Source organism: Balaenoptera physalus (assembly GCF_965194825.1).
Source record: "Balaenoptera physalus genome assembly, contig: HAP1_SCAFFOLD_2180, whole genome shotgun sequence".
Lineage (NCBI taxonomy): Eukaryota > Metazoa > Chordata > Mammalia > Artiodactyla > Balaenopteridae > Balaenoptera > Balaenoptera physalus.
In genome coordinates, this window is record NW_028124626.1 from 25,876 (window position 1) to 51,063 (window position 25,188).

Below are 25,188 nucleotides of genomic sequence, written 5' to 3' on the forward strand. Positions count from 1 at the left end.
TTTTTCGGTTACCTAACCCAGCTGATTTTTGAGGATACGCGACACTAAAAGCCTCACAGGTTTCGTGAATATAATGTGCCCTGAAGCACCGGTTATAAAGTTGTTGTTACAGGAAATGTCCACAAGGCGGCAGCATTACTTCATGCCCAACTCTGGCTCCTAGGCAACCAAAAGCTTTAGGAAAATTCATCTAACTGGGCTGTCAATTAGAGGGAAAGCTGCCAGAGGTAACACCCAAGGGCTTGTGTGTCACTACCTCTTCCCCTTTAAGCCTCGCGCACCCGAACATTTCGAACCCTGGCTAAACCACTCTGCTGGGGTTCCTGCGGTGTGGAGGTTGGGTGACTCCTGGCGAGGAGGCTGGATGTGGGAACCCCATCACCAGCAGCCGTGGAGGCTCGGTCACTTTTTCAAGCTCCTGCAGCCCAGACGGTCCCCCATGGTTTGGGTGCACTTGGCTTCCTTTTAGCTCTGGGATGGCCCACCTGGATTCTGAAGTTTTGCTTCCACCCAGAAAGGAAGAGACACTACAGCTTTAAGGGGATGCATTTACAGGCACATCCTACTCCCCTCTCTGCGCTCCACCTCAGTGCTCCCTTGGGACCCTAGGCTGCTCAGGCTGCAGGGATGTGACACCAGTGCATATCACCGAGGCCAGCGGCGAAAAGTGTACCCATTTCTTTCCTTTTGCGTTCATAGTTCCTTTAATTCTCATGGTATGTTGCAGTAGAGGTGATTTACAGTGTGGTGTTTGGTGTAGGGGTACAGCAAACTGATTCAGTTACACATGTAATATATCAACTGTTTTTCGGATTCCTTTTCCATACAGGTTATTGCAGAACGTTGAGTAGAGATCCTGGTGTTGTACATTAGACCTTGTCAAGTGCGTGTTTTATATATATATTTATAGGTATTTCACTGTCTATGTGTTCATGTGAACCACCTAACTTACATCTCCTCGTCACCTTTCTTTTTTGGTAACCCTTTGTTTCCGTTGCAAGTCCGTGGGTCTGTTTCTGTTTTGTAAACTAGTTCAGTTGTGTGTATGTTTCCATTCCTCCTATAAGTGATATCATATGCTCTTGGTCCTCCTCTGCTTGCCTGAGTTCACTCAGTATTTTGGCATCCCAGGTCCATCCATGTTGCTTCCAATGGCATTATTTCATTCTTTTTCCTGGGTGAGTAACAGTCCCTTGTATACACGTAGCACCTCCTCTTTATGTATTCATCACTCGCTGGACTATTTGTTTTTGTGTCTTGGCGATTGTAAATATTGCCGCAATGAATGTTGGGGTGCATGTGTCTTTTTGAATTATGGATTTTCCCGAGTAACGTCCAGGAGTGGGACTGCTGAAGTATAGGGTCGCTTTCTCTTTAGTTTTCTAGGAACTGGGATACAGTGCTTTCTAGTGGCGATTACCAATGTACATGTCCACTCACCGAGTGGGACGGTTCCCTTTTCTCCACACTCACTCCCCCATTGATTGTTTGTAAACTTTTTGATTCTGGCCATTCTGCCTGCTGGGAGGCGATCTCTCGTTACACTTTGGATTTTTATTTCTGCAATAATGAGCCATGTTATGCATCTTGTCGTGGTGTGTATTTTTTATTTTTTTTAACAGTGTTAGTAAACTTTCTGCCTTGAAATTTGGCTTCTTGAAAGTCTGTGTGTTTCGATTTTTTTTTCGGTTACCTAACCCAGCTGATTTTTGAGGATACGTGTCACTAAAAGCCTCACAGGTTTCGTGAATATAATGTGCCCTGAAGCACCGGTTATAAAGTTGTTGTTACAGGAAATGTCCACAAGGCGGCAGCATTACTTCATGCCCAACTCTGGCTCCTAGGCAACCAAAAGCTTTAGGAAAATTCATCTAACTGGGCTGTCAATTAGAGGGAAAGCTGCCAGAGGTAACAGCCAAGGGCTTGTGTGTCACTACCTCTTCCCCTTTAAGCCTCACGCAACCGAACATTTCGAACCCTGGCTAAACCACTCTGCTGGGGTTCCTGCGGTGTGGAGGTTGGGTGACTCCTGGCAAGGAGGCTGGATGTGGGAACCCCATCACCAGCAGCCGTGGAGGCTCGGTCACTTTTTCAAGCTCCTGCAGCCCAGACGGTCCCCCAAGGTTTGGGTGCACTTGGCTTCCTTTTAGCTCTGGGATGGCCCACCTGGATTCTGAAGTTTTGCTTCCACCCAGAAAGGAAGAGACACTACAGCTTTAAGGGGATGCATTTACAGGCACATCCTACTCCCCTCTCTGCGCTCCACCTCAGTGCTCCCTTGGGACCCTAGGCTGCTCAGGCTGCAGGGATGTGACACCAGTGCATATCACCGAGGCCAGCGGCGAAAAGTGTACCCATTTCTTTCCTTTTGCGTTCATAGTTCCTTTAATTCTTATGGTATGTTGCAGTAGAGGTGATTTACAGTGTGGTGTTTGGTGTAGGGGTACAGCAAACTGATTCAGTTACACATGTAATATATCAACTGTTTTTCGGATTCCTTTTCCATACAGGTTATTGCAGAACGTTGAGTAGAGATCCTGGTGTTGTACATTAGACCTTGTCAAGTGCGTGTTTTATATATATATTTATAGGTATTTCACTGTCTATGTGTTCATGTGAACCACCTAACTTACATCTCCTCGTCACCTTTCTTTTTTGGTAACCCTTTGTTTCCGTTGCAAGTCCATGGGTCTGTTTCTGTTTTGTAAACTAGTTCAGTTGTGTGTATGTTTCCATTCCTCCTATAAGTGATATCATATGCTCTTGGTCCTCCTCTGCTTGCCTGAGTTCACTCAGTATTTTGGCATCCCAGGTCCATCCATGTTGCTTCCAATGGCATTATTTCATTCTTTTTCCTGGGTGAGTAACAGTCCCTTGTATACACGTAGCACCTCCTCTTTATGTATTCATCACTCGCTGGACTATTTGTTTTTGTGTCTTGGCGATTGTAAATATTGCCGCAATGAATGTTGGGGTGCATGTGTCTTTTTGAATTATGGATTTTCCCGAGTAACGTCCAGGAGTGGGACTGCAGAAGTATAGGGTCGCTTTCTCTTTAGTTTTCTAGGAACTGGGATACAGTGCTTTCTAGTGGCAATTACCAATGTACATGTCCACTCACCGAGTGGGACGGTTCCGTTTTCTCCACACTCACTCCCCCATTGATTGTTTGTAAACTTTTTGATTCTGGCCATTCTGCCTGCTGGGAGGCGATCTCTCGTTACACTTTGGATTTTTATTTCTGCAATAATGAGCCATGTTATGCATCTTGTCGTGGTGTGTATTTTTTATTTTTTTTAACAGTGTTAGTAAACTTTCTGCCTTGAAATTTGGCTTCTTGAAAATCTGTGTGTTTCGATTTTTTTTTCGGTTACCTAACCCAGCTGATTTTTGAGGATACGTGTCACTAAAAGCCTCACAGGTTTCGTGAATATAATGTGCCCTGAAGCTCCGGTTATAAAGTTGTTGTTACAGGAAATGTCCACAAGGCGGCAGCATTACTTCATGCCCAACTCTGGCTCCTAGGCAACCAAAAGCTTTAGGAAAATTCATCTAACTGGGCTGTCAATTAGAGGGAAAGCTGCCAGAGGTAACACCCAAGGGCTTGTGTGTCACTACCTCTTCCCCTTTAAGCCTCACGCACCCGAACATTTCGAACCCTGGCTAAACCACTCTGCTGGGGTTCCTGCGGTGTGGAGGTTGGGTGACTCCTGGCAAGGAGGCTGGATGTGGGAAACCCATCACCAGCAGCCGTGGAGGCTCGGTCACGTTTTCAAGCTCCTGCAGCCCAGACGGTCCCCCATGGTTTGGGTGCACTTGGCTTCCTTTTAGCTCTGGGATGGCCCACCTGGATTCTGAAGTTTTGGTTCCACCCAGAAAGGAAGAGACACTACAGCTTTAAGGGGATGCATTTACAGGCACATCCTACTCCCCTCTCTGCGCTCCACCTCAGTGCTCCCTTGGGACCCTAGGCTGCTCAGGCTGCAGGGATGTGACACCAGTGCATATCACCGAGGTCAGCGGCGAAAAGTGTACCCAATTCTTTCCTTTTGCGTTCATAGTTCCTTTAATTGTTATGGTATGTTGCAGTAGAGGTGATTTATAGTGTGGTGTTTGGTGTAGGGGTACAGCAAACTGATTCAGTTACACATGTAATATATCAACTGTTTTTCGGATTCCTTTTCCATACAGGTTATTGCAGAACGTTGAGTAGAGATCCTGGTGTTGTACAGTAGACCTTGTCGAGTGTGTGTTTTATATATATATTTATAGGTATTTTACTGTCTATGTGTTCATGTGAACCGCCTAACTTCCATCTCCTCGCCACCTTTCTTTTTTGTTAACCCTAGGTTTATTTTGAAAGTTGGTGGGTTTGTTTCTCTTTTGTAAACTAGTTCAGTTGTGTGTATGTTTCCATTCCTCCTGTAAGTGATATCATATGCTCTTGGTCCTCCTCTGCCTGCCTGAGTTCACTCAGTATGTTGGCATCCCAGGTCCATCCATGTTGCTTCCAATGGCATTATTTCATTCTTTCTCCTGGTTGAGTAACAGTCCCTTGTATACACGTAGCACCTCCTGTTTATTTATTCATCTCTCTCTGGACTAGTTGTTTGGTTTTTTGTCTTGGGAATTGTAAATAGTGCCGCAATGAACGTTGGGGTGCATGTGTCTTGTTGAATTACGGATTTCCCCGTGTAACGCAGAGGAGTGGGAGAGCAGAAATATAGGGTCGCTTTCTCTTTAGTTTTCTGGGAACTGGGATATAGTGCTTTCTAGTGGCGATTACCAATGTACATGTCCACTCCCCGAGTGGGAAGGTTCCCTTTTCTCCACACTCACTCCCCCATTGACTGTTTGTAGACTTTTTGATTCTGGCCATTCTGCCTGCTGGGAGGCGATCTCTCGTTACACTTTGGATTTTTATTTCTGCAATAATGAGCCATGTTATGCATCTTGTCATGGTGTGTATTTTTAATTTTTTAAACAGTGTGAGTAAACTTTCCCACTTGAAATTTGGCTGAATGAAAGTTTGTGTGTTTTGAATTTTTTTTCGGTTACCTAACCCAGCTGATTTTTGAGGACACGTGTCATTAAAAGCCCCAAAGGTTTTTGAATATGAGGCGCCCTGTAGCACCGGTTGTAAAGTTGTTACGGGAGACGTGCACAAGGCGGCAGCATTTCTTCGTGCCCAACTCTGGTTCCTAGGCATCCAAAAGCTTTAGGAAGAGTCATCTTACTTGGCTGTGAGTTAGAGGGGAAGGTGCCATAGACAACACCCAAGGGCTTGTGTGTCACTATCTCTTCCCCGTTAAGCTTCACGCCCCCCAAAATTCCAAACCCTGGCTATACCACGCTGCTGGGGGTGCTGTGGTGTGTAGCTGGGGTGACTCCTGGCAAGGGGGCTGGATGTGGGAACCCCACCACCAGCAGCCGTGGAGGCTCGGTCACTTTTTGAAGCTCCTGCCTCCTAGATGGTCCAGCATGGTTTGGGTGCACTCGGCTTCGTTTAGCTGTCGGAGGGCCCACCTGCAGCTGGAGATTGTGGTTCCATGGAGAAGTGACAGACAGTACAGCTCTTTAGGATTCTCCTTTGTGGGCACATCCTCTCCTGCTCTCCCACCTCCACTTCAGTCCAGCTTTGGGACCCAAGTCTCCTCATGCTTAGGGTATGTGATACCAGCCTAGATCACCCAGGCCGGAGGGGTTGTAGTAGGCATTTCTTTTCTTTCGTAATTTAACATTTATGGTATGTTGGTATATAGTTGATTTTCAATGTGGTGTTTGTTGTAGGTGTACAGTAACCTGATTCATTTATACGTGTAGTTATATCCTTTTTTGTTATCTTTCCCATATAGGTTTTTGCAGAACGTTGAGCAGACTTCCCTTTGCTGTACAGTAAGTCCTTGTTCATTATTTTTTGTATATTATTGTGTATACATTAATCTAAAAGTCCTTATTTATTTCTGCCCCTGAGCTTTCCTGTTTGGGAATCCTCAGTTTGTTTTCTAAATCTGTGTCTGTTGTGTAAATAAGTTCATTTGTATCATTTTTTGATTCTAGCTATAAGTGATATCATATGCTATTTGTCTTCCTCTGACTGACTTCACTTAGTTTATGATCATCCCTGTTCCATCCATGTTTCTTCCATTGGCATTATTTAGTTCTTGTTTACGGCTAAGAGTCCATTGTACACAGGTACCACATCTTTATCCATTCATCTATATGTGGGTATTTTGGTTGTTTTTGTCTTGGCTATTGTAAATAGTGGTGCAATCAACAGTGGGGTGCATGTGTCTTCTTCAATCATGGATTTCTTCGGAAATACACCCCCATGTGGGACTGCTGGCACGTAGGGTAGCTCTCTTTTTAGTTTTATAGGAATTTCGATACTGCCCTTTATAGTGGCTGTTACCAATGTACATTCCCACGAACAGTTTAGGAGGATTCTTATTTCTCCACACTGTCTGCAGCACTTAGTATCTGTGGACTTTTTGATGATGGCCATTGTGACTGTAGTGAAGAGGTAGTTCCTTGTAGTTTTGACTTGCATTTCTCTAATAACTAACTAGTGATGTTGAGCATCTTTTCACATGTTTGTTGACCATCTGTACGTCTTCGTTATGAAATGTTTATGTCTTCCTATTTTTTTATTGGGTTGTTTTTTTGTTGTTGATTTTTATAAGCTGTTTGTATATTTTGGAAATTAAGCCTTTGTCGTGAGATCATTTCCAAATATTTTCTCCCCATCTCAGGTTGTCTTTTCGTTTTGTGTATGTTTTCCTTTGCTGCGCAAACGCTTTCAAGTTTTGTTTAGGTCATATTTCTTTGCTCTTCCTTTTATTTCTATTGCTTTGGGAGACTGGCCTATGAAAACATTATGTTGTATGTCAGAGAATATTTTGCCTATGTTCTCTTCTAGGAGTTCTGTAGTGTCATGTCTCATATTTAAGCCAATCTGAGTTTATTTTTGTGCATGGCATAAGGGAGTGTTCTAATGTCATTGATCGATCGATTTACATGCAGCTGTCCCGACTTTCCCAGCACCACTTGCTGAATAGACTGTCTTTCTCCATCATATATTCTTACCTCCTCTGTCGAAAATTAATTGACCATAAGTGTGTGGGTTTTTTTCTGGGCTTTCTATTCTGTTCCATTGATCCATATGTCCATTTTGTGACAATACCATGCTGCTTTGATTACTGTAGCTTTTTAGTGTTGTGTAAAGTTTGGGAGGGTTATCCCTCCAGCTTTGTTCTTTTTCCTCAGGATTACTTTGGCAATTCTGGGTCTTTTGTGGTTTGATAGAAATTTTAGGATTATTTATTTGTCCTAGTTTTGTGCAAAATGTCACGGGTAATTAGATAGGTATCACCAGCCTGTTTTTTTTGTTTTAAAAAGCAGACACACTAATCCAAGTACTTTTAAATAATTTTATTTAAAAAGATCATCCCAACAGCACCCCCCCACCCCCCACTCCCACGTCACTGCAAGTCAGTGGGGCAAATGTACACGTGGGCCCCAAGGAGACCCCAAGTGGCCTTTACAGTGGCACTCCTTGGCATGTTGTGCTTCCCGAGAGCCCTAAGAAAACCCCAAGTAGAAAAATACTTTACAAGGAATATGCTCCAATCTCAGCCAGAGAAAAATACAGCTTTTGGGGGGTGGAAGGGGCATGTCCCAGGGGCTGTACCCAAAATGCATAGGCAGGCAGGACGCTCACTGGGGGACAGGTGTCAGGAGGTGTCAATTCTGGGGTGAACGATCCCCATGAGAAGACAGAGGAATATTGCATATGAGAAGGCCAGCGTGGCCAGGAGATCCACCCGCCGGGCCTGGTTGCATACGTCTGGGGGAATCGCAGAGGCCTCAGCCCGAGGAGGGCAGAACACTGTTCAGGGTCAGGATGCATCTTCCTCGGCTGCTGTCGAGCGTAGCTTTCCCAAGCCCAGCGGGCTGAGATGGTTCCGTCCTGACAGGCAGGCCAGTACCTGCTCAGACTGTCAACCCTTTAATTGTCCAGAGGGGGTCAGACCAGAGGGGTTCACACAGCAACGAGCAGTGACCCAGGGTGAAAGGAACAGACGTCTTGACTCCCTATCGAGTCCCTTGAGTGGAAGAGCCTTTTTCAGGCCTCTAGGGGATTCAGGGGTAGAGGAGGATGAAGGTGGGAGTGGGCGCCCCCTGTTTTCCTGAGACCCTGTTAGGAGCTGGGCAGGGGCAGAACAGGTCCCAAGACCTGGCTGAATCCTTTCTGCCCACCTCCATCTCAGGGGCCACAGCCCAGACCACCAGGTGGAGACCCCGGGCCCTTCTCAAAACCAAAAGGGTTTCTGGACTGCAGAAAATGAGGAAAGCGATTTTAAGGGATGCTGGTGCTTCCAGATTTCAAGTGAGAATCAAATTCCTTGAATGACCACTTTGGACACTGTCGCTGCTGGGCGTGAGAAAGAATGGCCTGTCTCCCCTGCCTGCCTGTCTGTCCGTCTCTGCTTCTCTCTCCTCCTTCACTGATTTATTCGGCTAGGAGCTCTATCATCTTACATATCCTATTTATTTCCATGGTTTTCCCATCTTCACTGTAATAGCAGCTGAATGGAATCCCCTGGGTCTTTTGTCCTGAAATGACTCCCACCCACCCTGAGGGGCCTGGTCTAAGACAGGTGTACTCATCTGGTCCAGTGGCCACACGTCCTACTAAAGCAGCAGGAGGGGCTGACAGCCCAAAGCCTGACACCAAGCTCGCCCAACGGGCCCAGAACTGTGGCCTCAAACGACAGAGGCTTCGACCAGAGTCTCAGAAATGAAAGAACCCCTCAAAGGGCCTGTGCTTCCTGGGAATCTAGACACCCCAGTTCAGAGTCTCCTAAGTGGGGATGCTGGTGAGCCCTGAACACCAGACTCTGGAGAAGGGAAGCGGCTGGCCTCCTCCCCTGAGCAGCCTCCTTCCTGGTGGGAGGCTGTCCAGATGAAGTAGCCCCACCCTCCCCCTCAATGCTCCCCCGGGGGACGCTAACCACCTGAGCCCGCACGACGCATCGCCGGGAAGCTGCACACCCCTGCCTGCGACCGCACAGGGGGGATCAGGTCCCGCTTGCTCACCTCCTGAGACAGGGCGCTCCCTCCGTCCTCACAGCCACCCAGGCCCCATAGCTCTTCTGGGAGGACGCTCCTCACGCGGAGCTGAGCTGTCCCAGCACTAGACGCTCTTCCCAGGGGTTCTGCAGGGACTGGGGGCAGCCCCTGTACTGCCGGCTGAGCAGCCTGCCTCGATCCCTACTGGGCAGGCCCCGCACTGGGCATCTTGGAGGCCCAACTGGAGAAAGACCTCGATATCACCGCAACTGGGCCCAGGCCCCCGTTGCCGCAGATGTGGAGAAGAGAGTCTGGTCAGAGCCTGCCAGATGACAGATGGACGAGTGGGTGGCCACTTCTTCAGCCTGGCTGCAGGTGTGGGCGCCAGGATCTTCCCAGGTGTCCAGACCACGTGCTGACTTCACAGCATCCGTGGGCCTCTGGGGCCCGGTGCTCGTGGGGCCCGGCTGCTCTGGGCCAGCGGGTTGCGGCTGATGACCAGCTCCACGACATTGCCCGCCTCGGCCAGGAGCGGCACCGTCAGGCAGCAGTCAAGGTCCCGCGTGCGAACGTGGTTGACCTGCACATGCACAGCCATGGGGCAGATGGCGTCAGCTCAGCCTGGGCTGAAGTGGGTGAGAATTTCTTCAAATACAGACCCTGCCCAGCCCAGACACAGGGTGAATCTGAACACTCACACAGAGGAAGGCACTCTCATTTCAGTCTTTCAACCCTTCCATGCATCCTTCACCCTCCAGCGCCTGCTTGTCTCCATTTATTTTTCTCATCCGAAAAATCTAATTTTATTCATTTTTTTAAAATGTTTTTTTATTGTGGTAAGTCACATAATATAAAACATACTATTTTAACCATATTTAACTGTACAGTTCAGTGGCACTACGTACATTCACATTGTTATGCAACTCTCACCATCATCCATCTCCTGAATTTTTCACCTTCCTAAACTGAAACTCTGTCCCCATTAAACACTAACTCCCCATTCCCCCCCAACCACTGGCCCCTGGTATCTACTAGTGTACTTTCTGACTATATGAATTTGGCTATTCTAGGTACCTCATATAAGTGGAGTCAAACAGTATTTGTTTGCACCTCCTGTATATTGGAATGCATTTTTAAGGTTAACTTAATATATGTCCTGCAAACAGATTGGACCTTTTTATTCCCCATGCTATACCAGCTGGCCCTCACCAGCTATCTACTTCATATATAGCAGTGTACATCCATCAATCCCAATCTCCCAATCCATCCCACCCCCCTCCCCACTTGGTGTCCATATGTATGTTTTATACATCTGTGTCTCTATTTCTGTTCTGCAAATAGGTTCATCTCTACCTTTTTTCTAAATTCCACATATATGTGTTAATATACAATATTTGTTTTTTCCTTTCTGACTTACTTCACTCTATATGACAGTGTCTAGGAATAAACCTACTAAGGAGGCAAAAGACCTGTACTCAGAAGACTATAAGGCACTGATGAAAGAAATCAAAGACGACACAAACAGATGCAGAGATATACCATGTTCTTGGATTGAAAGAATCAATATTGTGAAAATGACTATACTACCCAAAGCAATCTCCAGATTCAGTGCAATTCCTATCAAATTACCAATAGCATTTTTCACAGAATTAGAACAAAAAATTTTACAACTTGAATGGAAACACAAAAGACCACAAATAGCCAAAGCAATCTTGAGAAAGAAAAATGGAGCTGAAGGAATCAGGCTCCCTGACTTCAGACTATACTATAAAGCTACAACAATCAAGACAGTATGGTACTGGCACAAAAACAGAAAAATAGATCAATGGAACAGGATAGAAAGCCCAGAGATAAACCCATGCACCTATGGTCAACTAATCTATGACAAAGGAGGCAAGTATATACAGTGGAGAAAAGACAGTCTCTTCAATAAGTGGTGCTGGGAAAACTGGACAGCTACATGTAAAAGAATGAAATTAGAACACTCCCTAAAACCATACACAAAAATAAACTCCAAATGGATTAAGGACCCAAATGTAAGGCTGGACACTATAAAACTCTTAGAGGAAAACATAGGCAGCACACTCTTTGACCTAAATCACAGGAAGATCTTTTTTGATTCACCTCCTAGAGTAATGAAAATAAAAACAAAAATAAACAAATGGGACCTAATGAAACTTAAAAGCTTTTGCACAGCAAAGGAAACCATAAACAAGATGAAAAGACAACCCTCAGATTAGGAGAAAATATTTGCAAATGAATCAATGGACAAAGGATTAATCTCCAAAATATATAAACAGCTCATGCAGCTCAATATTAAAAAGCAAACAACCCAATCCAAAAATGGGCAGAAGACCTAAATAGACATTTCTCCAAAGAAGACATACAGACGGCCATGAAGCACATGAAAAGCTGCTCAACCTCACTAATTATTAGAGAAATGCAAATCAAAACTACAATGAGGTATCACCTCACACCAGTTAGAATGGGCATCATCAGAAAATCTACAAACAACAAATGCTAGAGAGGGTGTGGAGAAAAGGGAACCCTCTTGCACTGTTGGTGGGAATGTAAATTGATACAGCCACTATGGAGAACAGTAAGGAGGTTCCTTAAAAAACTAAAAATAGAATTACCATATTACCCAGCAATCCCACTACTGGGCATATACCCAGAGAAAACCATAATTCAAAAAGACACATGCACCCCAATGTTCATTGCAGCACTATTTACAATAGCCAGGTCATGGAAGCAACCTAAATGCCCATCAACAGACGAATGGATAAAGAAGATGTGGTACATATATACAATGGAATATTACTCAGCCCTAAAAAGGAACGAAATTGGGTCATTTGTTGAGACGTGGATGGATCTAGAGACTGTCATACAGAGTGAAGTAAGTCAGAAAGAGAAAAACAAATATCATATATTAACGCATATTTGTGGAACCTAGAAAAATGGTACAGATGAGCCGGTTTGCAGGGCAGAAATTGAGACACAGATGTAGAGAACAAACATATGGACACCAAGGGGGGAAAGTGGTGGTGGGGTGGTGTGATGAATTGTGCAATTGGGGTTGACATGTATACAGTGATGTGTATAAAGAACCTGCTGTATAAAAAAAAAACAAAAACTACAATGAGGTACCACGTCGCACCAGTCAGAATGGCCATCACCAAAAAATCAACAAAGAAGAAATGCCAGAGAGGGTGTAGAGAAAAGTGAACCCTCTTACACTGTTGGTGGGAATGTAAATTGACACAGCCACTATGGAGAACAGTATGGAGGTTCCTTAAAAATCTAAAAATAGAATTACCATATGATCCAGCAATCCCACTCTTGCACATATACCCAGAGAAGACCATGATTCCGAAAGATACATGCACCCCAATGTTCACTGCAGCACTATTTACAATAGCCAGGTCATGGAAGCAACCTAAATGTCCACCAACAGAGGAATGGATAAAGAAGATGTGGTACATATATACAATGGAATATTACTCAGCCATAAAAAGGAACGAAATTGTGCCATTTGCAGAGACATGGATGGACCTAGAGACTGTCTCCATTTTTTAACATCACAAGCAGACCACACGCTGAGCCTCCTGCCTAGAATGTGGGGCATGGGAAAGGGTGTGCCAGGGATGCCCCACAGCTTCTATCTGCCCACTCACATTTCCCAGGTTCCCTTGCTGTTAGTGAGATCACATGACTTAGTTGTCATGGAGTCCGAGGCATTTACTAGAGGGTGGAGCCTCCACCAGCACAGGTGGAGCAAGGCCCACACTGGCCCACAGTGGACATATCGTATAAATGATAAATAAATGTTCATGTGTATTAAACCACTGAGATTTGGGATTGTTTGTTCCTGCAGCATAACTTAGCCTAACCTCACCAATACAACTGTGCTGTCATTCCCTTCTCTCAGATGAGAAACCTGGGGCTCAGGGCTTCCCTGGTGGTGCAGTGGTTAAGAATCCGCCTGCCAATGCAGGGGACACGGGTTTGAGCCCTGGTCCGGGAAGATCCCACATGCCACGGAGCAACTAAGCCTGTGCGCCACAACTACTGAGCCTGCGCTCTAGAGCCTGTGAGCCACAACTACTGAAGCCTGCACACCTGGAGCCCGTGCTCCGCAACAAGAGAAGCCACTGCAATGAGAAGCCCTTGCACCACAATGAAGAGTAGCTCCAGCTCACCGCAACTAGAGAAGGCCTGTGCACAGCAATGCAGACTCAACACAGCCATAAATAAATAAATAAATAAATAAAATCTAAAAAAATAAAAAATAAAGGATTATTTAAAAATAAAAAAGAAACCTTGGGCTCAGAGACGGGAGGCAACCTGCTCAAGGCCACTCAGCCAAGGTAGAAGTCGGGCTTTCTCCCCACTCTGGGGCTAGGAAAGGCCACTCCATCAACAGTGCCACCACCCAGCATTACCTGGAGGACCCTGTCAAAGGGCCGGAGACCCCCACGTTGAGCTGGCCCATCAGGGCGCACAGTGTGGACATAGACGCCCTTCTCCAGGAGGCCATCTGAGACACTAAAACCAAAGTCACTCCGTACAGGGTCCTTGTGCAGTGTCACCTGGGAACAGGAGGAGGAGGAGACCTCTGGAGCCCCGATCTTTCCCCCTAGCCTCCCAAAGTTGCCTAAGCCCCTTGGTCTGGCATCTGGCATCCGGGACCCAGCCCTAGCCCACCTGGCTGTCCACATGTGTTACTACCTTGGCATCGTGCCCAAGCCTTGGCTTCTGGAGCACCCCCTCCCCTCCACCTCCGCTGACCCTCCATCTACAGCACTCAGTCACAGTGGAAGCTGTAGGAAAAGGAGTTCCTTTTAGTTCTTTTTCAATCTTCCTGCTTCCATTCCAGGAGAAAGTCTCAGTGGGGTGGCCATGTGTTTTCACCACCCTTTGACACTTCCCATCTCCCCGTCCACCAAAGAGCTGGCTTCAGGCTCAGAGCCTTCTGAAGGCTATTATGGGCCGAGAGCTCTTTTTTCTCTTCTGTGTTTTGTTTTCCTAGACAGTAGCCTATAGATGACAAAAATGCTGGCCTCTCATTTAAGGTACTGATAGGCATGCACACATACATATATATACACACATATTATAAGCCTTTATATGATACACGCACAAGATAACTTAAGTGGGGAAAAAGTGAGTCTACTTAAAGTATCGTGTGTGTGTGTGTGTGTGTGTGTGTGTGTGTGTGTGTGTGTGTGTGTGTGTGGCCCAAAAGGCAGGAGTTTTGGAAAACTCTACCTTCTACAAAATCTGTGTTTTATTGGTGGAGGAGAATGAAGCCCAGGGAGGAGCGGGGCCCATCTGGAGCTATGGCAAATACCCACAGCATCAGGACATGCATCCAGGCCTCCTGTGCTCCCCCAGCACCCACCTTGTGCATCTCCAAGGGTGTCGGCAGCAGCACCTCCTGCATTTCTTCTGGGGAAGCTCGTATCTCCTGGTTCCTCCTCCAGGGCCGGTGGCCAGGCCTGCCCTCGAGGGCCACGTTCTGCACGGTGCCAGTCATGATGGATGCCTGTAGGGACACAACTCTTCACTCAGATGCTTCCCGCTCTGTGTGCGGTCAACATCTATGGACACCTACTGTGTGCCAGCCTTCAAGGTCACAATGGTGAACAGAATAGATGAGGTCCCTGCCCAGGGGACCTAGGGGACCTAGCCTAGGGCTCTCAGCCCAATGATAAGCAATCAGAATAATAATCATTGGCACTGAATTATTAGCATTTATACTGCGTTGGACTCAGTCCCAAGCACTTTATACACAGAACTCATTTTATGCTCTACAATATTATGAGCCAGGCAAATAACATTCCCCCCCACCCATTTTACAGATGAGGAAACTGAGGCTTAGAAAGATTAAGATTTGAACTCAGAGTCTGGCTCCAGGGTTGAGGGTCTTAACCACTCTGCTAACTTGCTAGTCACAAAAATAAAGAAGATGGAATTACACATGGCAGTAAATGTCACAGAGGCCAGGGTACACAGAATGTGAGAGGCTGGGACAGTGAACCTGGTCAGTGTGAGGGATCAGGGAAGCTTCCGGAGCCGAGATCTGAAAGATGAGCAAGAAATGGGGAGGAAGGAGAGTCCCCGGCAGGAAGAGGGAACAGCATGTACAAAACCCCAGCGATGGATAGATGTGGACGGAGGCCCTGCATTTGAGAGGGTGCACAGGATGGGGCTGGGAGGGCAGAGGCTTAACCCTGCAGCACGTCCTCGGTGGCAGTGCTGGGGCCCCAGGGCAGTGGTTGGTGCCACGGAATGGGGAGAAGACACAGGGGCAAGCAGGACTGTCAGTGGCCAGCTAGAACAGGGGCAGATGACATGGCGTAGAGAGCGGTGACACAGGACGCCTGGGAAGAGAGACAGACAGACGGAGAGACAGACGGGGGGTGGAGATCCATGGTACAGCTCCAGAGGACAGTATTAGGAATTGAATAGACCATAAAAGTACAACTTAAAGCCTGTGGGAGGCAGGTAAGTGCTTACAGGTAAATTCCTACCTTTAAATGCACGATGTTAGGGAGCAAGAAAGACTGAAGACTAAGGAGTTAAGAAACCAGGAAAAGTATCAGGATTTAAACACAAATAAAGTAGAAGGAAAGGAATATCAAAGCTAGACATAAGAAAGAGTAAGATAGGAAACAATGAAACATGAGACATAGTTAACAAAAACAAAACTTGGTTCTTTGATGAGCCTAGTAATTGGCAAGGCTGATAGAGAAAAAAAAAGGCTCAATCAATAATTTTAGGAACAAAAATAGGGCAAAAGCACAGATAAACAGAGTGTAAATTACTGCTCTCAGAATATGAAGGAGCTTCAGAATTGACCCAGTGAGATCCTCCCTAGGTCTCCCCAGGCAGCCTTTTCCATCGTGGGCAAGGCTGACCTCACAGAAAGCCGCATTCACCTCTCGGCCTCTCATGTCCCATGCTGTTACTGATGTTGACATCCACAAGCTTCCACTGGGCATGCTAACGACATGCACACAGACACCAAAACTGCCCTTATGCATCCAAATGTGCACACTGACACACGTGTTCTGACAATACTCAGCATTGTGCATGCACACACACATGCTCCCAGTGCGCACACACACGTTTTATGCCAAACATGCTCACATGTGCACACACCCCAATTAACGTGCCACGCCACGGTGCTCTCAGTCACACTTGCACACGGGTCCATCCAAAGTCTGTATGCATGTGAAGGCACCTTTACACGGAGGGTGCCAGGAGAGTACCCTTGTACGCGTTACACAAGAGCACAATGCCATCAACGTGCCACCTCCCACAGGGGCCTGGTGGGGGGGCAGGGCGTACCTCCAGCTCCCTCAGCAGCTCCGACTGACCACATGACTCCAGGTCTTCGAGGGCTTCCCCGAACATGTGCCAGAAGCCCTCCTCGCAGGCGGGGCCAGGGGCGGGGCTGTAACGTAGGAACCAGAGAGCGTCAGCTCCTGGCGGGCGGGCTGGGGCCTGAGGAGTCTTCGGGCCCTGGGGCCCTGCGTTGGGCTCAAGGGGCCATTGGGTGGGCGGGCGGGCGGGCAGGAAGGCAGGCGTCCTCGGTGGCAGTGCTGGGGCCCCGGGGCGGTGGTTGGTGACACGGAATGGGGGGAAGACGCAGTTAGGGGCAACCAGGACTGTCGATGGCCAGCTAGAACAGGGGCAGATGAGACGGGGTGGAGAGCGGTGACACAGGACGCCTGGGAAGAGAGACAGACGGACAGACAGACAGACAGACAGGAGATCCATGGTGCAGCCCCAGAGGACAACCCCAGGCCCCACCCAGACACAAGGCATTGCAGGACAGTGACAGGGACAGAGCTGGAGCTGGCAAGGACACAGATGGATGGAGACGATGGAGTATTAGGGCTGGGGAAAGGGCTGCGCCACCCTATAACTTCCATCACAGGAGGTATGGCCCATTATCAGCTCTAAAATCGGGTCTCATCAGAACGGTAACAAGCCACGTTTTCATGCTTCACCGTTTACAAAGCCCTTTGCTGTCTACAAAGCCCTGGACGTTATCAAGTGTGCTGTGGTGTGCAAAGCACTCTCACGAAGGCACGCAGGCTTTCCTCTGAAAGGGAGCCTCCAGGACAGTGATGCAAATTAGGTGCCTCCTTCCCTTCCCATTTCAGAGACGAGAAGACTGAGACTGAAGGCCATTTGCTCCAATCAAGTCAGTTCTATAAATGTTCTGAGCCAGGCCCTCTCCTGGGCACAGGGCTATGGAGGTGAATAAGGTGAAGGACCTGTTCTTAAGGAGCTGAGGGTCACTCATGGAGTGCGTGTGAGCAGCTACTGGATGCCTGGCTGAACTAGGGATGCCAAGTAGAAGACACGACAGCCAGGTGATTAACAGGTAGACCCAAGGTGGCCAGTGCCACCAGGAGGCTCACGTGAGCAGCTGTGGGTACCAGCAGAGGGAGGGAGGATCAGGGAAGCCTCCCCGAGGCAGGGGAGTCTGAGGCTGGTCTAAAGGATGAGTAGGCATCGGCCAGGAGAGGGGAGGGGAGAGCATTCTAGGCAGAAGGAACTGCCCGACCAAAGCAGAGCCGTGGGAAGCTGGTGGCTGGGGCCGCACGAGGAGCAGCATTTCTCCACCGGGTGTGCTCCCCGCAGGGTCATCTGAATTCACTACAGAACCCACCACGTCCCCAGCCCAGGGCTGGCGCTCGTGACCATGACCCGAGGGCCCCTGCAGGAGGCCATCACAATCTGGGCCAAGTCGGGAGGGTGTGGGTCCGGGCCCTCAGTGTCTGGGAACAGCTGATCACCAGGCGTGGGGAGGGCCGGCCAGGCTGCCTCTCCAGCCTCACCCCTTTGCCCCTGCCGTGCCCTCCGGCCAGCGTGCCCCTCCCCCGCCGCGGCCTTCTGAGATGGCTCTCACCCCTTTGCCCCTGCCGTGCCCTCCGGCCAGCGTGCCCGTCCCCCGCCGCGGCCTTCTGAGATGGCTCTCACCCCTTTGCCCCTGCCGTGCCCTCCGGCCAGCGTGCCCGTCCCCCGCCGCGGCCTTCTGAGATGGCTCTCACCCCTTTGCCCCTGCCGTGCCCTCCGGCCAGCGTGCCCGTCCCCCGCCGCGGCCTTCTGAGATGGCTCTCACCCCTTTGCCCCTGCCGTGCCCTCCGGCCAGCGTGCCCGTCCCCCGCCGCGGCCTTCTGAGATGGCTCTCACCCCTTTGCCCCTGCCGTGCCCTCCGGCCAGCGTGCCCGTCCCCCGCCTCGGCCTTCTGAGATGGCTCTCACCCCTTTGCCCCTGCCGTGCCCTCCGGCCAGCGTGCCCGTCCCCCGCCGCGGCCTTCTGAGATGGCTCTCACCCCTTTGCCCCTGCCGTGCCCTCCGGCCAGCGTGCCCTTCCCCCGCCTCAGCCTTCTGAGATGGCTCTGCTCCACACCTCCTCTCCTCTCCCAGGAGGTGCCCTCCTGAGGCCAGACAAGACTTGCCCATCACCCCCATCGCCTTGGCACAGGGACCGGCTCCCCGCGCCCGTCCTAGCCAAGAGGGCGAGCCGGTCTCCCTCGTGGAGTCCCCGCCACAGACCTAGCTGCTGGCTCCCAGTCCTCCTCCTCCTCCTCCTCCTCGGGGAAGCTCTCGTCGGCAGGGGCTGGGGCGTAGCTCGTCCTCCGGGGCTCGGTGGGTGGGGGACTGCTTCTCAGCCGGCTGCACCGCCACTCCTGGGGGGTCACGCCCCGGGATGCCGCCTGCGGAGTGTAGGAACCTGGCAGGTGGACAGAGGGGGCGCCTATAACCTCTCTGTGCCCTCAGCTTGCCCTCCTTCCTGCCCCATCTCTAGCTGTGCTGGGTGGCCCAGGAGAGCTCTTTGCCCTCTCTGGGCCTGCCTGACTACCCAGAGTCCCCTGAGGACCCCTGCCACCCAGACCCCTACCCCAGAACCCCCTGGATCTCCTGATCAACAGCAGAGTTAATGCTGGGGCTCCAGGATCCTGTCCCAGCTCCACGGGGCTCGGCTTGGCCGACCCCTGCCTGAGAGGGAGGTCCACTATGTTAACCATCCCCTTCTCCCTGCCACGGGGAGCTCTGAAGGTCTTGCCCCAGGGGGTGATGCTGAGAGATGCTGACCCAGTTCTGGAGATGGAGAAGCTGAGACTGAGATCGGGCAGATATCCAGTGAGTGAGGACCAGGGCCGAGGGCCACCTGAGGCTACCTAGAGGCCTCACTCCACTACTCCCTGAGCTGGGCCTTGGGGAGTCCCTGTGGTTCGGGGTCACAGAGGCCAGAAGGCCAGCCACCAGATTCAGATGCCCCCTAAGGGCACCCATGGGTCTCAACACGCATAGGCAGGGGAGCTTGTGTCCTTGGGGGCGCCCTGGGGGTGTCCACCCAAGAGGGCCTCACAGGATGGGGTGGGAGGGGGCTTTCTGCCTTCCTGTCTTCGATGGGATGCAGTCAACACCGAGCACTTGCTGTGTGCTGGCCGTCGGGCTGGGAATGAAGGAGGCAGAAGTAAGACCACTTGGTCCCAGGCCTCACGCGGGGGATCTGAATGGGCAGCTGCAGTGCTGTGGATGCCAATCAAAGCCCGGGAAGGCCTGCAGTCCACACTCTCAGGAGTGAGGCGCCCTCAGAATGGCTAATGGGGCCCAATCAGGTCTGCCTTCAGGAAGTGTCCCTAAAGGATGGGGCTAGCAGAAGGGGAGCAAGAAGGGTTAGGCCGAGGGAACAGCCCCTACAAAGGCCCACGGAGAACACGGTGCTTGTCCAGGGGCCCGAGGTGTTACCTGGGCCCCCAAAGCCACCCTCAGTGGCCAAGCTGCCCCAGGACTCCACTGCACTGTCCACACTGGGCACAGTGGACGAGGATCGGGCTGCCAGCAGGCCGCCTTTCAGCGCCTCTGGCGGGTCCTCATCTGCATCGCTGGCTTCGCTGAGGCTGCCCGATTTGCGGGGTAGGAGGGGGCCTGGGAGGAAAAGCGGGTGTCACTGCCACTGGCTTCTGACCTTGGAGACAGAGGTGCTCAACCAGCCTCAGTTTCCCCACTTCAGCCTGGTTTGGGAACTCACAGGCCCTGGGCTCCCTGAGCCTCCTGCTGGGCAAGCTGACAGGTGAGATGGGAGGCACGCCAATAGGCAAACCCGTTTCAGAGATGTGAAAACTGAGGCTCAGAAAGGCTGCACAGCATGCCCAAGGTCACATGGTGAGCAACAGTGGAGCCCAGATTAGAAGGAAGGCTCTAAAGCTCAGGCTCCATCCACTCCCTACAAAAGCATGGGGGACAAATTCAGGGGAAACTGAGGAATGTGTGAGTGATGGCCACAAGGCAAAACAAGCAGGCACCTCAAGAGGCAGGAGGTGATGAAGAGCATGGTTCAGGCCCAGAGGGCCCCACACTGGCTGTATGACCTCGGGCCCATCGCTCCCATCACTCTGAGCCTTGTCTCCTCTGTCTCCACTGTCCCAGGTACCCTCCCACCTCCACAGGGTGAGCAACAATTCAGTGAGGTTGGGCCTCACAAAGCTTGGCACAGAGGCTGAGGGATCTCTCTTCCTAAATGGACTGGACGGCGCCCAGGTGTGGGGTGAGGCTCACGGTCTAGCTGCTTCTTGATCTTCAGGGTGACGGTCTCACCAGCCACCTGCAAGAGGTGGATGGCCTCACTCAGTGGCCGGCCCTTGAGGCTAACACTGTTGATGGCCAGGATACGGTCCCCAACGTGGATAGCGCCAGTCCTGGGGAGGGGACACAGGGTAGAGGATGGGAGTTAGACGGGCCTTGAAGTGGGGGGTCTGATCTTGGGGAAGTCAGGAACCCCAAAGCACAAGCCTGGCTGACCCCAGTTAAACCCACCTGTGGCGGGGTGGCGGGGGGGAAGCAAGTGTGATTGTATTAACAGAAGTATGAAGTCTAGCATCTGGGAGGGGATTTTCCTGCTCAACTCTAAAAGTTAGGTTCTGGAACCAGCGTCCAGCATGAGTTTTGAGGATGGTTTGAATGCCACATCCTAGCTGACAAATACCATGTGGTCTTAGGCCAGTTCCTTAACTTCCCTGAGTCTCAGTTCTTTTCATCTGTAAAGTAAGGGTGATAATACTTATTTTATCAAATTATAATTGAAGGATGGATGGGTGGAATGAATTCACGTTTCCCTCCAGCTGAAATCCATGTGTAGCCTTTCCCTCTCCCTGGGCCTCAGTTTCCCCACCTAGAGAATGAGCCTAATCCCCAGGGTCCAGCTGACTTCACAAAGGAGCATGGGGGTGCTGAAAAGGTCAAGCAGAAGCAGTTTACGAGCCCAGTGGTTTTCTACCTAGATACTATTAGAATTACCAAAGGAGCTTTGTAAAAAGTGCGGCTGCCTGGCCCCTCCCCCTGACCAATGAAATCGTACCTCTGGGAGCGGGGCCAGGGAAGGTGATTCTGAGCAGCCGCCAGGGCTGAGGGTGGGGAGGGGGGTTGCAGCAGGTGCTGAGAATGCACCTGACCTGGGTTGGGGAGAAGGAAGCAGAGGACTGGAGTGGGGGGGTCCTTAAACTCTAAATGTGGATTTTGTCCCCAGGTGGGAGCTCATGGAGGGTCAAGCCCCTCCACGCCCAGCATTGCCCAGCAAGCTCCCCGAGGGCCTGGGGGAGTGACTGAGTCAGAATATGGTGGATTTGGGGAGGAAGGCCAGAGCTGTGCCGTCCAGTACGATGGCCACCAGCCACATGTGGCTACTGGGCTCCTGAATTGTGGCTGGCCTGAAAGGAGACGTGCTGGAGGTGTAAAATACACACCAGATTCTGAAGACATAATACGAAAGAAGAATGTAAAATATTTTGTTAATAATTTTTATACTGATGACGTGTTGAAATAAATACATATTTAAGATCTAAAAAATTTCTTTTTACTTTTCTAATGTGGCTGCTAAAAAGTTTATAAATAAATTTGTGGCTCACATTTTACTTCAGTTAGACAGCGCTAACCTAGATCAGCCAGGCAAAGGCAGACAGGTTGTCTATTGTGCCCCGTAGGGCTGGCACACAGTAGGTACCCAGAAAATGCCAGAGTGGATGAAGACATTTGAGGTCAGAACTGGTCCCACTGGCCTCTGCAGTCTGCTAGACACCCAGCAGGGGGCGATCCAGGAGCACAGACGCCAACAGGTTGACACCTCAGCCCCAGAATACCTCCCATCCTCCTGCACCACCCCACCACGGTTTGGCCCCTTGTGCTGTGTCCTCCTCCAAGGGCCCATTCTGCCCGCCAGGCTGGGCAAGGCTTCCCTTTTACAGAAAGCTCTTCTCAGTGCCTGGAGCTCACTGCAAAGCTGTCCAGAGAAAGCCTGTCTCACCCACACTGGGGTTGCCTCCCTGTGACCCCCGTGGGGACCAGTTCCACTTCTGGGCCCAGATCCACCTGCTTCCCCCTCCAAACTGGACGGCCTGGACACCCCTCTTCTCACATCTCTCCGTTCTGCCACAATTTCAGGAAAACTTTCTAGGGGAGAGGATAGCAGGGACCCCTGCCCCAATGCCTCAAGAGAGGTGCCAGGCTGTGCTGGGACCCAGGTACCAGGGACATGGCTCCTGTACTATGAAGGCACAGAGCAGGTGCTCCAAAAAGACTCACATGCTGACTTTCCGGAAATGGGGTGATCTCCAGGCTTGGGGGAGCAGAGGGACGAGCGTACATTTACCCAGCACTTACCTGAAGTCAGGGGGTCTGCCAGGGGCTGGCCCGCAGCTGAGGAACTGAGGCTCAGAGAGGGATGGGACAGGCCCCATGTCACCCAGGCCATCGATGTTGGAACAAAGGTAAGATCCAGTCTGGCTGATCCCAAAGCCCAGCTCCTGTCCCATGGGGTCCCTGGGCTCACCTGTGTGTCCCCACAGAGCCCCGGCTCACCTCTCAGCCAAGCCACGCTTGGTGAGTCCCGAGATGACAATGGGATCGAAAGGCTCCTCTGTGCCTGAGATCGTGATGCCCAGGGGGCCCCCGTAGCGTTTCAACTCCACCGTGTAGCTGATGGCACCCGTGGTCTCCTGTTCATCTGCAGGGGGGGTAAGCATCAGGGCTGGGGGACACCCATCAGGGGTAGGCCGTAGGAATGGGCACTCCCAGAGCCCCGCCAAGCTTTAATGCACTTACACTCATCATACTCATCCATTAATTCACCCATTCCCTCAGCCATTAGTTCAACCATTCTCTCAGATTTAATTCAGTCATTCCCTCAGCCATTAATTCACCTATATCCCTCTGCCATTAATACACCCATTGCCTGAGCTATTAGTTCACCCATTCCATTATGCCAATAATACACCCATTCCGTCACCCATTAATTCATTCATTTCCTAAGCCACTAACAAACCCATTCCCTCAGCCAATAGTTCACTCTTTCCTTCATGCCATTTATACACCCATTCCCTTAGCCTTAATACACACATTCTCTCTGCCATTACTTCCCCTATTTCTTCACCATTAAGCCTCCATTTCCTCTTACATTAAATCACTGATTCCCTCATCCAACAATACACCCACATTCCCTCAGCCATTAATATACCCATTCCCTCAGACATTAATTCACCCATTCCCTCAGGCATTAATTTACCCATTCCCTCATCCATTAATTGACCCATTCCCTCATGCCATTAATAGATGCACTCCCTCAGCCATTAAATCACCTAATCCCTCAGCTATTAACACACTCATTCCCTCATGCCATTGATTCACTCATTCACTCACCTGTTAATATACACATTTCCACATCTATTACTTCACACACTCTCTCCCATTAATTCACCTATTTCCTCGGCCATTAATACACCCATTTCCTCATACTGTTAATTCACCCATTTCCCTCAGCTCTAATACACATATTGCATAGTCATTAATTCACTCCTTCCCTCAGCCATTAATTCATCCATTCCCACAGGCATCAATACACCCATTCCATCATGCCATTAATACAACCATTCCCTCAATCATTAGTTCACCCATTCACTCATGCTAATAACGCATCCAATCCCAAAGGCACTATCATACCCATTACCACAGCCATTAGTTCACCCATTCCTTCATGGATTTAATACACCAATTCCCTCAGCCATTAATTCATCCATTCCCTCAGCTATTGATTCTCCATTCTCTCAGCCATCAATTCACCCATTCCATCACCCATTAATTCCCCCATTCCCCCAGCCATTAATTTACTCATTTCATCAGCCATTAATTCACCCATCAACCAGGCATAATACACTAATTCCCTCATGGCATTAATACACCCATTCCCTCAGCGATTAGTTCACACATTCATTCATGCCATTAATAGACCCATTCCCTCAGCCATAGTTCATCCATTCCCTCAGCCATTCATTCAGTCATTCACTCTGCAATTAATTCACCTCTTCCCTCAGCCATTAATACAATTCCCTCATGCCGTTAACACCCATTCCCTCACCAATTAGTTGACCCATTCATTCATTCATGCCATTAACAGACCATTCCCTCTGCCATTAACATACCCATTCTCTCAGCCATACTTAATCCACTCCCTCTGCTATTATTTCACCAGTTACTTCAGCCATTAATTCACCCATTTAATCAGGTATTAATTCACCCACTTCTGCAGCCATTAACACACCCATTCCCTTTTCCTTTAATATATCCATTCCTTCATGCCATTAATACATCCATTTCCTCATGCCATTAATTCACACCTCTCCTAGCCATTAATTCACCTCTTCCCTCAGATATTAGTTCACCCATTCCTTCATGCCATTAATACACTCATTCCCTCAGCCATTAATTCACCCATTCCCTCAGTCATTAATACACACATTGCCTCATGCCATCATTTCACCCATTCCCTCGGCCATTCATTCAGCCATTCCCCCAGCCATCAATTCACCTATTTCCTGAGCCATTAATTCACCATTCCCTCAGCCTTTAGTTCACCCTTTCCTTCATGCCATTAATACATCCATTCACTCAGCCTTTAATTCATCCATTCCCTCAGCTATTAATTCACCCTTTCCCCCAGCCATTAATTCACCCATTCCTTCAGCCATTATTTCAGGCTTTCCCTCAGCCATTAAAACACCCATTCTCTCAGCCATTACTTCACCCATTCCCTCAACGATTG

At 49.7% G+C, this 25,188-nt stretch overlaps 1 protein-coding gene and 1 long non-coding RNA gene across 4 annotated transcripts; one reads left to right on the forward strand and one right to left on the reverse strand.

The window, feature by feature from the left end:
- The first annotated feature begins 4,709 nt into the window (after positions 1-4,709).
- Positions 4,710-21,944, forward strand: LOC309654187. Its single transcript, XR_014259982.1, has 3 exons — positions 4,710-5,895; positions 17,247-17,342; positions 21,625-21,944. It is a non-coding gene; the product is annotated as an uncharacterized lncRNA (long non-coding RNA).
- LOC309654186 (glutamate receptor-interacting protein 2-like) lies at positions 8,863-24,698 on the reverse strand. Of its 3 annotated transcripts, XM_082478800.1 has the most exons (8): positions 22,953-24,698; positions 20,658-20,797; positions 19,848-20,027; positions 18,648-18,825; positions 16,426-16,531; positions 14,474-14,617; positions 13,515-13,661; positions 8,863-9,652 (listed from the first exon to the last, which is right to left on the reverse strand). In XM_082478800.1, exons 1-8 carry the CDS (start codon positions 23,114-23,116, stop codon positions 9,494-9,496), a joined length of 1,218 nt encoding a protein of 405 aa, XP_082334926.1. In that variant the 5' UTR covers positions 23,117-24,698; the 3' UTR covers positions 8,863-9,493. The 3 variants fall into 3 exon arrangements, with proteins under 3 accessions (XP_082334926.1, XP_082334928.1, XP_082334927.1); XM_082478802.1 differs by lacking the exon at positions 19,848-20,027; XM_082478801.1 differs by lacking the exon at positions 13,515-13,661.
- Positions 24,699-25,188: the final 490 nt, after the last annotated feature.